This window comes from Equus caballus, chromosome 4, assembly GCF_041296265.1.
Source record: "Equus caballus isolate H_3958 breed thoroughbred chromosome 4, TB-T2T, whole genome shotgun sequence".
Classification (NCBI taxonomy): Eukaryota; Metazoa; Chordata; class Mammalia; order Perissodactyla; family Equidae; genus Equus; species Equus caballus.
In genome coordinates this window covers 96,888,633-96,904,016 of record NC_091687.1, presented here as the reverse complement: position 1 = coordinate 96,904,016, position 15,384 = coordinate 96,888,633, and the positions used below count along the sequence as shown (strand labels likewise).

The window sequence follows — 15,384 nt, the reverse complement described above, 5'->3', positions numbered from 1 at the left end:
TTTCTTAAACAATGGTCTTAAAAAAGATACAGAAAGCACTAAAACAAAGAAAAAAATTAATCTGACTGTTTCTGCCTATAAAACTTTTGATAACTGCTAATGTTTACGGAGAGTTTACTATGTGCACCAGCTTAGGACTTTACATTACAGCACATCACTTAATCTGCACAGCAACCTACAATAAGCCAGTACTATCACTTTCCCTATTTTGCAGATGATGTTTAAGGAGGTTAAGTAGTCCACTGAAAGCCACACAGCTAGTAAGCTAGGATTGGAATTTGGGTCTATCTGATTTCAAAAAACCTGTTCTTAATCACTATAGGCCTTCCCAGTTTGGGGGAAAAAGTTCTTTTAATACTTTATTCTCTGAAACCAGCGTTCTCCTTTGCACCAGAATCTTATATTCACTGCTTCTATTTCTTCATTATCTACATCCCATCCCTCTGCCATATCTTTTTTGAAAATTCCCAGTCCAAGTGATTACTCACTCATTCCTTATCTCCTTGCCATCTAGCTTCAATCCCCAATAATGATATCCTAATCAGAGTAGGAAATCCTAGTTATGAAACCCAATGGCTTTTTCTCAGTCTTCGTCTTTATTGACCTCTTTTGAACGTCTTCTTCTTTAAATGTGATTCTCCCTTAATTGTTAGTCACATTTCAAAATTCTCATTCAGCCAATACTTAGTTGTCATCAACTTTGTGTGTGCATTCTGTCAGGTGCTGGAATACAAATGTCAAAAGACACAGACTTAACCCTCAATAAGCTTGTCTAGATTAAAGATAGTTAGGCAACTACCAAATAGTAAGCATGACTATATATATAATATATAAATTACATATAAGAAGCATGATATATATTTGATATATAAGCATTATATATATATCATGCTTATTTGGTTATACATACATGAAATCATGCTTATTATTTGGAAGTTGTATTACATATATATAAAAAGAGCAAAGAGGAAAGTATACCCAAATTTACAGTAATTTTTAGTGGTTAAGTTTATAAGCTTTAGAGTCAGATAGACAAGAGTTTGAGACCTGAATTTGTCACTTGTTAGTTGTATAACCTTGTGTAAGTTATTCAAAGTACTTTAAGAATTAAGTGAATCATTACAGATTATTTCATGCTCACTATATATTTTTTTTCCTTCTTCTTTTCTCCAAAGCCTCCCAGTACATAGCTACACAATCTAGCTGTAGATCCTTCCAGTTGTGCTATGTGGGACACCGCCTCAGCATGGCCTGATGAGTGGTTCTGGGTCTGTGCCCAGGATCTAACGCAGCAAAACCCTGGGCCACTGAGCAGAGTGCACAAACTTAACCACTCGGCCATGGGGCCGGCTCCTCATGCTCACTATAGAAGAGGAGAACGCTATTGGTGTTCGTGAGTGAGAATGAATCATATAATATAGAGTCCATTACACAAATTACTAGAGGAATGCTTGATTTTAAATGGTTTAATAAAATTATCATAAGTAAACACAAACTATACTATTGTTATCCCACTTCTTAGCATTTTTTAGTATCTGACATAGTCATTTACTGCTGGAGTACATTATAAAATCAATATGTAAACTGCATGGACACAATTTCAAATGAAAAAGCATGCCTTTTGGAGATGGAAAGTTGGTTTGCTGTCCTGACTCAGCACCAGACCTACAGAACACTGGTTAACCAGGCCACCCACACCATTCTGTGAAAAAACACGTGCAGACAAAGTGTTAGCATTTAATAGGCTGCACCTTACCCCAAAATTGGCGGAGTCCCCAAGACTGACTCAAAGTAGAAAGGCAAGAATATATTTCTTTTATTTGTTCTTACCAAAAGGTGAAAAATCTAAAGCAAATTCAGTTTGCTCTGGAACTGCTGATGCTGGAAACTAGCCAATTAGGCAGACTCAAGGGACTCTTTAGTTGAAATGAGCATACCCAAGAATGTATTTTATCTAATACATAAATGGACTGATCGATTGCATACTAAGCAATTCAACTGAGAGACATTCCTTCTGCCACAACTGACCACCTTTATTGACATAAGCCATGAAAGGTGAATCCAGGTATATGCCAAGGACATGTGCCACTCTGCCCCCTCACCACCAACTATGAAACACTGTTTCACTCAGGAGTCCAATCTCCTGCCAGCACGAAGCACGTTAATAGCGTTCCTTGCTATGACATCTTCACAATAAATTTTGCCTTTATGTAGTTAATTTGTTGGTTTCAGTTTCTTTCCTCCCCCTACTCTGGCGGCATGACGCCAGTTGGAACTGTTTTTTGGGCAAGAGTAGGATTTAAAAATTCTGACACATGCAGAAATTTTACATTTTAATTATGGTGGCTTCTGACATCAACTAAAGTAATGGCCAAGGAAGTAATTTGCAAGTATGGCTCCCTCATAGGGTTAACCTAAAAATATCTGTATATAAAATATATACAGATATATATATCTAAATCAGTATACAGATTTAGTACAGAACATGCTCTCTATTTATATATCTACTAATATCTCTGTCTACATGTATGTATATGCGTGTATACGTGTGTATATATAAATATATATATATATTTTTTAATTAATGTTATGATAGATTACAACCTTGTGAGATTTCAGTTGTACATTTTTGTTAGTCATGTTGTGGGTACACCACTTCCCCCTCTGTGCCCTGGTAACCCACCCCCCCTTTTCCCTGGTAACCACCGATCAGATCTCCTTATCAATATACTAACTTCCACCTATGAGTGGAGTCATATAGAGTTCGTCTTTCTCGGACTGGCTTATTTCGCTTAACATAATACCCTCGAGGTCCATCCACATTGTTGTGAATGGGCCAATTTTGTCTTTTTTTATGGCTGAGTAGTATTCCATTGTGTATATATACCACATCTTTTTTATCCAATCATCAGTTTCTGGGCATGTAGGCTGGTTCCACGTCTTGGCTATTGTAAATAATGCTGCGATGAACATAGGGGTGCAACGGACTCTTGAGATTTCTGATATCAGGTTCTTAGGATAGATACCCAGTAATGGGATGGCTGGGTCATAGGGTATTTCAATTTTTAACTTTTTGAGAAATCTCCATACTGTTTTCCATAGTGGCTGTACCGGTTTGCATTCCCACCAACAGTGTATGAGGGTTCCTTTTTCTCCACATCCTCTCCAACATTTGTCACTCTTGGTTTTGGATATTTTTGCCAATCTAACGGGTGTAAGGTGATATCTTAGTGTAGTTTTGATTTGCATTTCCCTGATGATTAGTGATGATAAACATCTTTTCATGTGTCTATTGGCCATATTCATATCTTCTTTTGAGAAATGTCTGTTCATGTCCTCTGCCCATTTTTTGATCGGGTTGTTTGTATTTTTGTTGCTAATCAGTGTGAGTTCTTTGTATATTATGGAGATTAACCCTTTGTCAGATAAGTGGCTTGTAAATATCTTTTCCCAATTAGTGAGCTGTTTTTTTGTTTCAATCCTGTTTTCCCTTGCCTTGAAGAAGCTCTTTAGTCTGATGAAGTCCCATTTGTTTATTCTTTCTATTGTTTCCCTCAACTGAGGAGTTACAGTGTCCGAAAAGATTCTTTTGAAACTGATGTCAAAGAGTGTACTGCCTATATTCTCTTCCAAAAGACTTATTGTCTCAGGCCTAATCTTTAGGTCTTTGATCCATTTTGAGTTTATTTTGGTGTGTGGTGAAAAAGAATGGTCAATTTTCAATCTTTTGCATGTGGCTGTCCAGTTTTCCCAGCACCATTTGCTGAAGAGACTTTCTTTTCTCCATTGTAGGCCCTCTGCTCCTTTGTCGAAGATTAGCTGTCCATAGATGTGTGGTTTTATCTCTGGGCTTTCAATTCTGTTCCATTGATCTGTGGACCTGTTTTTGTACCAGTACTATGCTGTTTTGATCACTGTAGCTTTGTAGTATGTTTTGAAATCGGGGATTGTGATTCCGCCGGCTTTGTTTTTGCTCAGGATTGCTTTAGCAATTCGCGGTCTTTTGTTGCCCCATATGAATTTTAGGATTGTTAGTTCAATTTCTGTGAAGAATGTTCTTGGGATTCTGATTGGGATAGCATTGAATCTGTATATTGCTTTAGGTAGTATGGACATTTTAACTATGTTTATTCTTCCAATCCATGTGCAAGGAATGTCTTTCCATCTCTTTATGTCATCATCAATTTCTTTCAAGAAAGTCTTGTAGTTTTCATTGTATAGATCCTTCACTTCCTTGGTTAAGTTTACCCCAAGGTATTTTATTCTTTTCATTGCGATTGTGAATGGGATTGAGTTCTTGAGTTCTTTTTCTGTTAGTTCATTGTTAGTGTATAGAAATGCTACTGATTTATGCACGTTAATTTTATACCCTGCTACTTTGCTGTAGTTGTTGATTATTTCTAATAGTTTTTCTATGGATTCTTTGGGGTTTTCTATATATAAGATCATGTCGTCTGCAAACAGCGAGAGTTTTACTTCTTCGTTACCTATTTGGATTCCTTTTATTTCTTTTTCCTGCCGAATTGCTCTGGCCAGCACCTCCAGTACTATGTTGAATAGGAGTGGTGAAAGTGGGCACCCTTGTCTTGTTCCTGTCCTCAGAGGGATGGCTTTCAGTTTTTGTCCATTGAGTATGATGTTGGCTGTGGGTCTATCATATATGGCCTTTATTATGTTGAGGTACTTTCCTTCTATACCCATTTTACTGAGGGTTTTTATCATAAATGGGTGTTGGATCTTGTTGAATGCTTTCTCTGCATCTATTGAGATGATCATGTGGTTTTTGTTTTTCATTTTGTTGATGTAGTGTATCACGTTAATTGACTTGCGGATGTTGAACCATCCCTGTGTCCCAGGTATAAATCCCACTTGATCATGGTGTATAATCTTTTTGATGTATTGCTGTATTCGGTTTGCCAAAATTTTGTTGAGGATTTTTGCATCTATGTTCATCAGTGATATCGGCCTGTAGTTCTCCTTCTTTGTGTTGTCCTTGTCAGGTTTGGGGATCAGAGTGATGTTGGCTTCATAGAATGTGTTAGGGAGTTCTCCATCTTTCTCAATTTTCTGGAACAGTTTGAGGAGAATAGGTATTAAGTCTTCTTTGAATGTTTGGTAGAATTCTCCAGAGAAGCCGTCTGGTCCTGGACTCTTATTTTTGGGGAGGTTTTTGATTACCGTTTCTATTTCCTTACTTGTGATTGGCCTATTCAGATTCTCCATTTCTTCCTGATTCAGTTTGGGGAGATTGTAGGAGTCTAGGAATTTGTCCATTTCTTCCAGGTTGTTCAATTTGTTGGCATATAGTTTTTCATAGTATTCTCTTATGATCTCTTGTATTTCATTGGTATCTGTTGTGATTTCTCCTCTGTCATTCCTAATTTTATTAATTTGCGATTTCTCTCTTCTTTTCTTGGTGAGTCTGGCTAGGGGTTTGTCAATTTTGCTAATTCTTTCGAAGAACCAACTCTTTGTTTCATTGATCCTTTCTATTGTCTTTTTTGTTTCAATATCGTTTATTTCTGCTCTTATTTTTATTATTTCCCTCCTTCTACTGACTCTGGGCTTTGTTTGTTCTTCTTTTTCTAGTTCTGTTAGGTGTCGTTTGAGGTTGCTTATGTGAGCTTTTTCTTGTTTAGTGAGGTGAGCCTGTATTGCGATGAATTTCCCTCTTAGGACTGCTTTTGCTGCATCCCAAATGATTTGGTATGTCGTGTTCTCATTTTCATTAGTCTCCAGATAAAATTTGATTTCTTCTTTAATTTCTTCAATGATCCATTGTTTGTTGAGAAGCGTGTTGTTTAGTCTCCACATTTTTGCACCTTTCTCTGCTTTTTTCTTGTAGTTGATTTCTAGTTTAATAGCATTATGATCAGAAAAGATGCTTGATATTATTTCAACTCTCTTGTATTTATTGATGTTTGCTTTGGTTCCCAAAATATGGTCAATCCTTGAGAATGTTCCATGTGCACTTGAGAAGAATGTGTAACCTGCTGTTTTTGGATGAAGTGTTCTATATATATCTATTAAGTCCATCTGGTCTAATTTTTCATTTAATTCTATTATTTCCTTGTTGATTTTCTGTCTGGATGTTCTGTCCATTGGTGTTAATGGTGTGTTGAGGTCCCCTACTATTATTGTATTGTTGTTGATGTCTTCTTTTAGTTCTATTAAGAGTCGCTTTACAAATTTTGGTGCTCCTGTGTTGGGTGCGTATATATTTATAAGTGTTATGTCTTCTTGGTGGAGAGTCCCTTTTATCATTATATACTGTCCCTCTTTATCTTTCTTTATCTGTTTTGCTTTGAAATCTACCTTGTCTGATATTAGTATAGCGACACCTGCTTTCTTTTGTTCCTTATTAGCTTGGAGTATTGTTCTCCATCCCTTCACTCTGAGTCTGTGTTTGTCTTTGGGGCTGAGGTGTGTTTCCTGGAGGCAGCATATTGTTGGATCTTGTTCTTTGATCCATCCTGCCACTCTGTGTCTTTTGATTGGGGAGTTCAATCCATTTACATTTAGAGTGATTATTGAGATGTGGGGGCCTACCACTACCATTTTGTGTCTTGTTTTCCGGTTTTCTTCAATTTCCTTTGTTTCTCGTCCCATGGTTTAATCTGTTCTGATGTAGAGCTGCTACTCTCTGTTGTTGTCCTTCTACTTATCTCCTCTGCTCTTGGTTTTGTAGCCCCTTTCCTTTTTTGGATTTTTCAGAAATGAGGGTTTTTCTGAGGATTTCCTGTAGAGGAGGTTTTGTGGCAATGAACTCCCTTAATTTTTGTTTATCTTGGAAAGTTTTTATTTCTCCATCGTATCTGAAGGATATTTTCGCTGGGTAGAGAATTCTCGGCTGTAGATTTTTGTCCTTCAGATTTTTGAATATATCATTCCACTCTCTTCTAGCCTGTAAAGTTTCTGCTGAGAAATCTGCTGATAGCCTGATGGGGGTTCCTTTGTAGGTTAGTTTCTTTTGCCTGGCTGTCCTTGGTATTTTCTCCCTGTCGTTGACTTTTGCTAGCTTCACTACTATATGCCGTGGAGTTGGTCTTCTTGCACTGATAAAGTTTGGAGATCTATTGGCTTCTGTCACCTGAAGGTCCATCTCTCTCACCAGATTTGGGAAGTTTTCAGCCATTATTTCTTTGAATAGGCTTTCTGCCCCTTTCTCCTTCTCTTCTCCCTCTGGTATACCTATATTCCTTACGTTGCATCTCCTAATTGTGTCTGATAATTCTCGGAGAGTTTCTTCATTTCTTTTTAGTCTTGCTTCTCTCCCCTCCTCTGCCTGCAGCAATTCTATATTGCCATCTTCCAAATTGCTAATTCTTTCCTCCATATTATCGGCCCTACTGTTCAGAGCATCTAGATTTTTCTTAATCTCCTCTATTGTGTTCTTCATTTCCAATATTTCTGTTTGGTTCTTCTTTATCGTATCAAACTCTTTTGTGACATAGCTCCTGAAGTCGTTGAGTTGTCAGTCAGAATTTTCTCTTAACTCATTGAGTATTTTAATGATGGCTGTTTTGAAGTCATCATCATTTAGGTTATATATCTCATTTTCTTTGGGATTGTTTTCTGTGTATTTGTTACTTTCTTTCTGTTCTGGAGATTTAACGTATTTTTTCATATTGCTTGATGTTGTTGATTTGTGCCTCCGCATGGAGATAGAGTTTAGTTGCTCCTTTCACTTGTTTCAGCTGCTGCGGTGGGGGAGCAGCTGTTTATACTGCACCAACCAGGAACCCTGTCCGCAGTTGCTAACTGGGCCTGGGCCCCTCCTCGTAGCCACAGTGGCCCTTTGGATTCCCTCCTCTGCCGTGGGGGCCGTCACAGGGGGGGCTTCAGGCTGCTGGTGCCTACTGTTGCAGCCCACCTAGATGTGCTCCCTCCTTGGGGTCTGCAACGGTGTTATGGGCTTTTCCAGCAGCCAGGGGTGGGATCACTTATATTTCTCGCTCCGTTGCTGTCGGCACCCACAAAATCTCACTTGTCCTCTATGGGTCGCAGGAGAGCTATTGGCATCTTCTACAGTCTGTGGTTAGTTCACCTAGCTATGCTGCTTTTGCCCTGGGGTCTTCCAGCCTTGTGGCTGCCAGCTGGGTGCCTTCTACTGGTGCTGTGCAGAGGCTTTCCCTAAGGCTGCTGTGAGCCTGTAGGGTTTCCCCCTAGGCTACGAAGCTGGGTCTCTGGAAACTCCTCCCAGCCCCAGTCCTCTCCGAGATCTCCGGCTATCCCTAGTCCCACGGGGTGGGCAACGGCAGCTGGGGGTTGCCCCGTCCTCTGGGATTCTCTCCAGGGCTTTCCCGGAGTTGAGTGCTGGGCGTGGCCCCTCTGCTAATGGCAGACAGAGAGTTTTGTCTGCTGCCCGGGCGGAACTCCGGCGCTTCCCCTCCGGGTCGCAGAGCCGGCCTTTGAAACTTCCCCCAGCCCCAGTCCTCTCCGAGATCTCCGGCAATCCCTACTCCCACGGGGCGGGCAACGGCAGCTGGGAGACCTCCGTACCCTCAGCGACTCTCTCTGGGACCCTCCGGGTGCCGCGAACACCAGGTGGGGTCTCCCCGCCAATGGTGGGGAGACACTCTCCCCGCGGGCTCAGGTGTGCAACTCCAAAGTTTCCCTCTGCGTTTAGGAGTAATTGCGGGGGGTTTAGGTAGGGTTCTGGTCACCTGTTTCCACCGTCGCTCCTCTGTTGTGTGCTCGCTCCTGCCCTAGATGTGTGTAGATCCTCTGGGGGTGTCCGTTGGAAGAAAGCTGCTTGCGGGTACTAGGCTGCTCGGTCGGGGTCGGAGAGTTTTCACCTATTTCCACATCCTCCCAGAGGAAAGTCCGTCCGCCTTCCGATGTATAGTCGCGTGGGTATCTCAGACGTCCTGAGATACTGTCTGGATATCCTTTGTCAAGCGATAAGTGTCCAAATAATTGTAGACTCGAAGGGGGAGAGACAAAGAGGACTACTCATGGCGCCATCTTGGATCTTCTCCAATGTCAGTCTTCTTTTTGTAAAGAGTCCTCTCCCACTGACCTGTCTTCACTGGACACTAGCAGGGGCTCAGATTCACTGTTACCACTGGGAATCCTTCCGGGTCCTCGTCAGGCGGGGCGGCAAGGAGTACTACGCTCTCCACATGGCAGGAGAGGAAAATGAAGGTGCAGATCAGCCTAGGGACACGGAAAGTTCTGCCCTGCACCTCACGCTTTCCTCAGTCCTTCCGCCCCCTCTCCTCCTGGTCTGACTTCCCTCTCGCCTTCGCTTCCCTTCCCGAAGGCCCCATGTCAACTACAAACAAGTCGCGCCATCAAACTCTATATAAATATATATTTTAAAGCATATATTTTATATAAAAAATATATATTATTATATACTATTTTATATTATATTATAATATATAATATGATATATAATAATAAATAATATATAATTAGTAAGAAAATATATATTTATACATACACACACATAAATACACACACACACACACACACACAGTGTCAATGTTAAATAAAAAGCAGTTATAATGTATGGCCTGCTGTGCACTCTCAGTTTCCTACAAAACGACAGCTATAATGGAATTTATCTACAGGATTATCATGGAAACTAAATAATGGATATAAAGTGTTCTACATAGTGCCTATAAGTTAGCAAACTCCTAAGTATTCATAAAATGTCTACCACTATTGCCTCTTGGAGCAACCTTAAGGGAGACATTGAAGTGTACCAAGCAAAGAAAGACATTCCAGAAAATGAGAATGCTGTAGTCAAAGCTATGGTAGTAGGAGAGTATGGTGTATGGGACAAACTCAATGGCTGGACTGGAGAGGACCAGAGTAGAGGCAGGGAAATTATTTAAAGAACTGACACAATTGATGAGGAGCGCCTGGACTACAAGAGTGGCAAAGGAAAAGAGGGGATAGATAAAACAGATATCTAGGACAGAGAATTGACAAGAACTGGTGAATACTTAGGCAGGAGATGAAGGTGAAGAAAGTGATGGATATCTTAGGTTTCTGATGTGATTTACATGTTGGTGACACTAAACCACAGAGCCACAAACATATTTTAGAGGAAGAAGCAGAAGCATTTGGTTTTAACATATTTAAATTAATGTAAAGCATCTAGGTAAAGGTCATCTACAATATATTAGACACATACAGAGAATTCAGAAGTCAACCTTCTTTTTAGAATATCTGATAATATTTATACAATTAGATTCTTATAGAATCATACTGGCAACAACAAAGCGATATTAATCAAGAGTTACACATAATAGAGTTTCATGAATAATCCAGAAAGTATAGGGTAATTCAAACCAGAATTAAATAAACTAACAACAAACTTCCAGCACTACCTCAGCTGCTTTGCCGTTGTAAAGGCGAAAATGATTACAGGCCTTAAGATTGAGCGCGATGGTACTGTCAGGAATTTGCTGAAGGTAAACAGCCAGGACTTCTTGAGACACATCGTAGTAATCCAACTTGTAGTAACACAGGGCCACATACACATTGAGGGCAAGGTATTCCCTATTAGATGAAAGAATTAAGGGTTAACAGCTTAGGTCTACTTCATAGAAACGTTCTCAAACTACAAAGACTTTTTTAATGGCTCCATGGACAGCAAGGGAAAGAGGACAAGAATTCGCCTTCTGAAGAAAGAAGGCAAGATATAATCAGTACAATATTTTTCTTTTTGTATTGTAATATTTGGGTGTTTTGATATAAGTAGAGTAAAAGACGACAACTAGGGGAGAAATGGAAAAGTTCAACTCCTACCTATTTGTGTTAAAAAAAAAATGAAACTAACATATGCTGTAATTGAGCATAAATGCAAATAAGCACACACCATATAGAGGACAGACAGACAAGGCAAGTAGACTTAATGACTGAGAATGGGAATGGGTGGGAGACAGTGATGGTAAAGCAAAAGAGGGATCAGGGGAGGTGGATGAGATATTTTGGGGTGTAGGAGAGAGGCAAAGTAGTGATAGTTGGAATGTTAATTCTTTAGAAAGGTTTGTTTCTAATTTTGTCAGCAAATTACCTACAATGTTACTACAACACTAAAACTGATACACCTGGACCACACATTTTCAACAGGGCAATATCAACTCCAAAGGGGCAGAAATTGGTTCTTATGGGCAGGTGGAAAATTGTACTCATTTTATGTATAAAGCACAGATATACATACAGTACATAAATGGATATACAATATATCTGTGCTATTAAAGTTTCAAAAGAGGGTGATTGGGGGGAAAAAGTCTAAAAAAGCTCCTTGGAAGGGTGATGATAAAATAAAGATGGAGAAACTCTGATGTAGACAAGAAGGAGATCTTAATCTCACCAGATTATTGGCTAAACAAAGTTGAACACATAGTGATACTAGACTGAAAGTACACTAGGTCCTCAGCCAAACTAGTTAAGAAGAAATGAACAAAATGAGATTTCAGGTAAGCACAAAAGAACACAGACCTGTTATCTAGCAGTATTCGCTTATAAATATCAATAGCTTCTTGGTAGTGAGATCGCATATAGTGGATTGAGGCCAAACTGAGCTGATCTTCTGTGATATCCTGAAGATTTTGATGAAAGTTCATCAATTTCTTCTCATCATTAAACTAAAATTGTGAGAGACAGAAAGGCATGTAGAGATTCACGTTAGAGTACAGTTAGAGAAATCAACACCTATGGTGTGGAGATTTTAACTCCTCCCTCAGCCATCTCATCTCTATGGTCTTCCCCTCCATTCCTTGTCGTCTTCTCCTTTGTCTCTCCTTCAGAGAAAGAACGAAAGCCTCAGCAAAGCCTTGACAATGGAAAGTCTATAAGTTACAGCTAATATTCATTACTTGATGGCCCCCCCCCCTTACTTTCTTTTTCTTTTCTATTTCTTTATATTTTCTCCCTTTCCTTTTTTTCTATGTCTCTTTATCTTTTTTATATGCTGTTTATAAGAGAGATGTTTAAAATGGAAGGACACAGAAAGGCAGAAAGTAAAAGGATGTAAAGAGATATAACAGGCAAACACTGACCAAAAGAGAGCTGAGGCAGCTCTTCAACTATGACAAAGCAGACTTTCTGTGAAGAGGGATTTTTAGAGTTAAGGAAAGACATTTCACAATGATAAATGTTTCAATCCACCAGGTGGACATAATTCTAAATTTCCATGCCCTTGATAGAGTCTGAAAAACATGTAAAGCAAAAACTGAAACAACTAAACAGAGAGACAGATAAATACAGTGTGAATTTTTTTTTTAAGATTTTTACATTTTTTTTCCTTTTTCTTCCCCAAAGCCCCCTGGTACATAGTTGTATATTTTTAGTTGTGGGTCCTTCTAGTTGTGGCATGTGGGATGCTGCTTCAGCATGGCTTGATAAGCAGTGCCATGTCCACGCCCAGGATTCAAACTGGCGAAACCCTGGGCCACCGAAGCGGAGCGTACGAACTTAACCACTCAGCCACAGCACCCGCCCCCTTTTTTTTTTTTTTAAGATTTTTTAAATTTTCAGTGTGAAATTTTTAAATGCACCAAAAATAATTATTTTCATATACTGCCTGTGGACAATTAGATAAACTTTCTGTAAAATAACTTAGCAATACCAATTAAAAACTTCATAGTTGTTCATACCCAATAATTCAGTAAGTCCATTTCTAGGATATTCAGAAATGTATTTTTATAATTAAAATTAAAAACAATCTAAAAGTCAAATAAATAGGAAATGTTACACAAATTACGGTACATGCATACAATGGAATGTTATAAAAACCATTTTAAAAAATTATGGTTTTAGGGGCCGGCCCCATGGCCAAGTGCTTGGGCTCGGCATGCTCTGCTGTGGTGGCCTGGGTTCATGGGTTCAGATCCCAGGCACAGACCTACACTACTCATCAGCCATGCTGTGGCAGCAATCTATATATAAAATAGAGGAAGAGTGGCGCAGATATTAGCTCAGGGTGAATCTTCCTCAGCCAAAAAAAAAATAAAAATGATTTTGAAGACTATTTAGTGACTCAAGGATATGCTCATAGTATAAAGGTAAGTAAAAACAAAAACCAGGAGCCAGCCCCATGGCTGAGTGGTTAAGTTCTTGTGCTCTGCTGTGGCGGACCACGGTTTTGCCGGTTCGGATCCTGGGTGCAGACATGGCACCACTCATCAAGGCCACGTTGAGGCAGCATCCCACATGCCACAACTAGAAGGACCTGCAACTAAGATATGCAACTATGTACCGGGTTGGGGGGGGGCGGATTTGGGGAGATAAAGCAGAAAAAAAAAAAAGATTGGCAACAGTTGTTAGCTCAGGTGCCAATTTAAAAAAAAAAAGCAGAATACAAAAACATATATTCAGCGTGAGTCCTATTCTGCAAAATAAAATAAACAAAAATAAAAATATGCATATAAAAAATTATTATCCTAAAAGGAGATATAATATACCAAAAGGTTGAAATGTAGTTATCTTTAAATATGGTATATGTTATTTCCTTTTTTTCTTATTTCTATTTTGTTTAATAGAATTAATGTGTAACTTTTATAACACAAAAAATTATTTTAAAAAATCATTTTATGATGATGATCAAAATTATTACTATAAGGCAATTCTAAAAAGTGTTGACTTACTTCCAGGCATCAGGGCAAGGTGTTTTTGATTCTGTTTTCTAAGAGACAATAGGATAGTTGAAACAAACTAATCTTCTTAAATGACTACTGCTTAAGAAAAACTAAAATTTAATATCTCTGAATAAATTAATAGGGTAAAAAACTTTGATGGAGGAGAAAAACCCTATAAAGTTAACAGTTATATTCTACTGGTTCTGGAAATATCATTAACAAGAATTTCTAGTTAATTACCTTTCACCATTGTTGGTAAAAAGAAGGAAGAAAGAGAAAAATATTTTACAAGCACAAAGTGTGAAATGAGAACATAAATACCTTGTGAGCCAAGTGGAAGAGGAGGCGGTTTTGAAGTCGGCTTTTTGGAGCTGAAAAAAAAATCCAAGCTGCTTATTAAAGAACCCAATTGTCTACGGCACTTAGTCCCTTGTAGGAATGACATGAGGCTCAGATAAATCTTCCCAAATCCTTACCCATCTGACCCTCATATGTCTCTGCTAGAACGTATATAATTTTAGTCTAATTTCCATCTGCAGTAGCATCAAGAATCAGAAGAAAAACGTTCTAAGGCTCTGCTCTTCTCCACCACTTCTCTGTCTGGTTCCATTATGGTGACCCACAGCACAGCGCTCCACACACACAGTTCTAGCAGCAGCCCATCGCTGTGCTGTTCACATACTGAACCAAACACTGGAAATAAATGGTTATGGTCAACTCAATACATCTGGAAATCCACTCTCATTCAGCTGTTCTTTGCAGTATTCTCTGTCAATTCCTTCTGAAATCTCCTTTCCCACACACTGCCATATTTTCTTACACACTAGCCCAGCCTCTATTCCATAGGTCTTCTAGCATGATCATCTGCCACGCTGAAACAGATAGCCACGCAAAAAGGTTAAGTTCCAAATTCCCTTTGCACTCTTGGAGAATCTTCCTAATTCGGGACACCCATCCTATATCCCTTTACAGTAAAAAGTCATACTTCAGTGTACAAAAAAGAAAAAATATATACGGAAAGAGAGACAGCTACCATGATCACTTTCTATGTGTCTAACACTGTTCTTGGCACACACAAAATCTAGAAACATGAGATAAAGTAAGTAACTTAAAGGCTCTAATAACTAACTTAGGAAAAACTACATTAATACATATGAAACAATTTGGGTATGAATCAAGAAAGGCTTCAAGTTCCACATTTTCCAGGAATTTGAGTTGGAATTTTTTCTAAATATGTATATATCAGTTAATTCTCTAAGAATTCTAACCTATTGTAACCTGGAATACATTCTTCCCTAACAAATCTCCTAACAAATATTCTCTCGCTCACTTTCTCTGCATTTCTTTGAATTTAAGTTGATTCACAGTCTAATTATTCTTCATCTTTCCTCCCATGTTTCCCTTTTGCTATACTCTTATTTGCAAATTTGAGTCCAGTTTCCTAAGATGACTGCCATGACAAAGCAAAAGGGAAGAAGTCTGGATTGTTCAAGCTGAAATTGCTTGGCTCCTCACTCCAAAGCAGGAAAAGCAGCTATAAAATCCACATCCCTAAGAGTTTGAACAACTATACCCAACTCCTACCAACAGCATGAACATCCTACCACGTGGGGCCTAAGAAAGACACCTCTCCCTTTTTCTTCTTTCATCCTTCTGCTTTCTGGCTGTAGCTTCTGGGGAGACGGGGTGGGGAGGGCAAGCAGCACAGAGATTAACTCTCTTTACATGTACAGTTGCTCAGATCCAATATTTTTTGAAGAGTAAAGCTATTTTTAAACTTTCTAAT

The 15,384-nt window shown here is 39.0% G+C and overlaps 1 protein-coding gene across 3 annotated transcripts in view; it reads right to left on the bottom strand.

The window, feature by feature from the left end:
* IFT56 (intraflagellar transport 56) overlaps positions 1-15,384 on the bottom strand; it is a 59,113-nt gene that overhangs the window by 26,611 nt on the left and 17,118 nt on the right. For all 3 annotated transcript variants that reach the window (XM_005609441.4, XM_001496808.7, XM_070265944.1), the window contains exons 5-7: positions 13,920-13,969; positions 11,461-11,606; positions 10,344-10,515 (exon numbers count right to left, since the gene is read on the bottom strand). In XM_005609441.4, the coding sequence (XP_005609498.1) occupies positions 10,344-10,515; positions 11,461-11,606; positions 13,920-13,969 (368 nt within the window). The remainder of the gene's footprint in view (positions 1-10,343; positions 10,516-11,460; positions 11,607-13,919; positions 13,970-15,384) is intronic.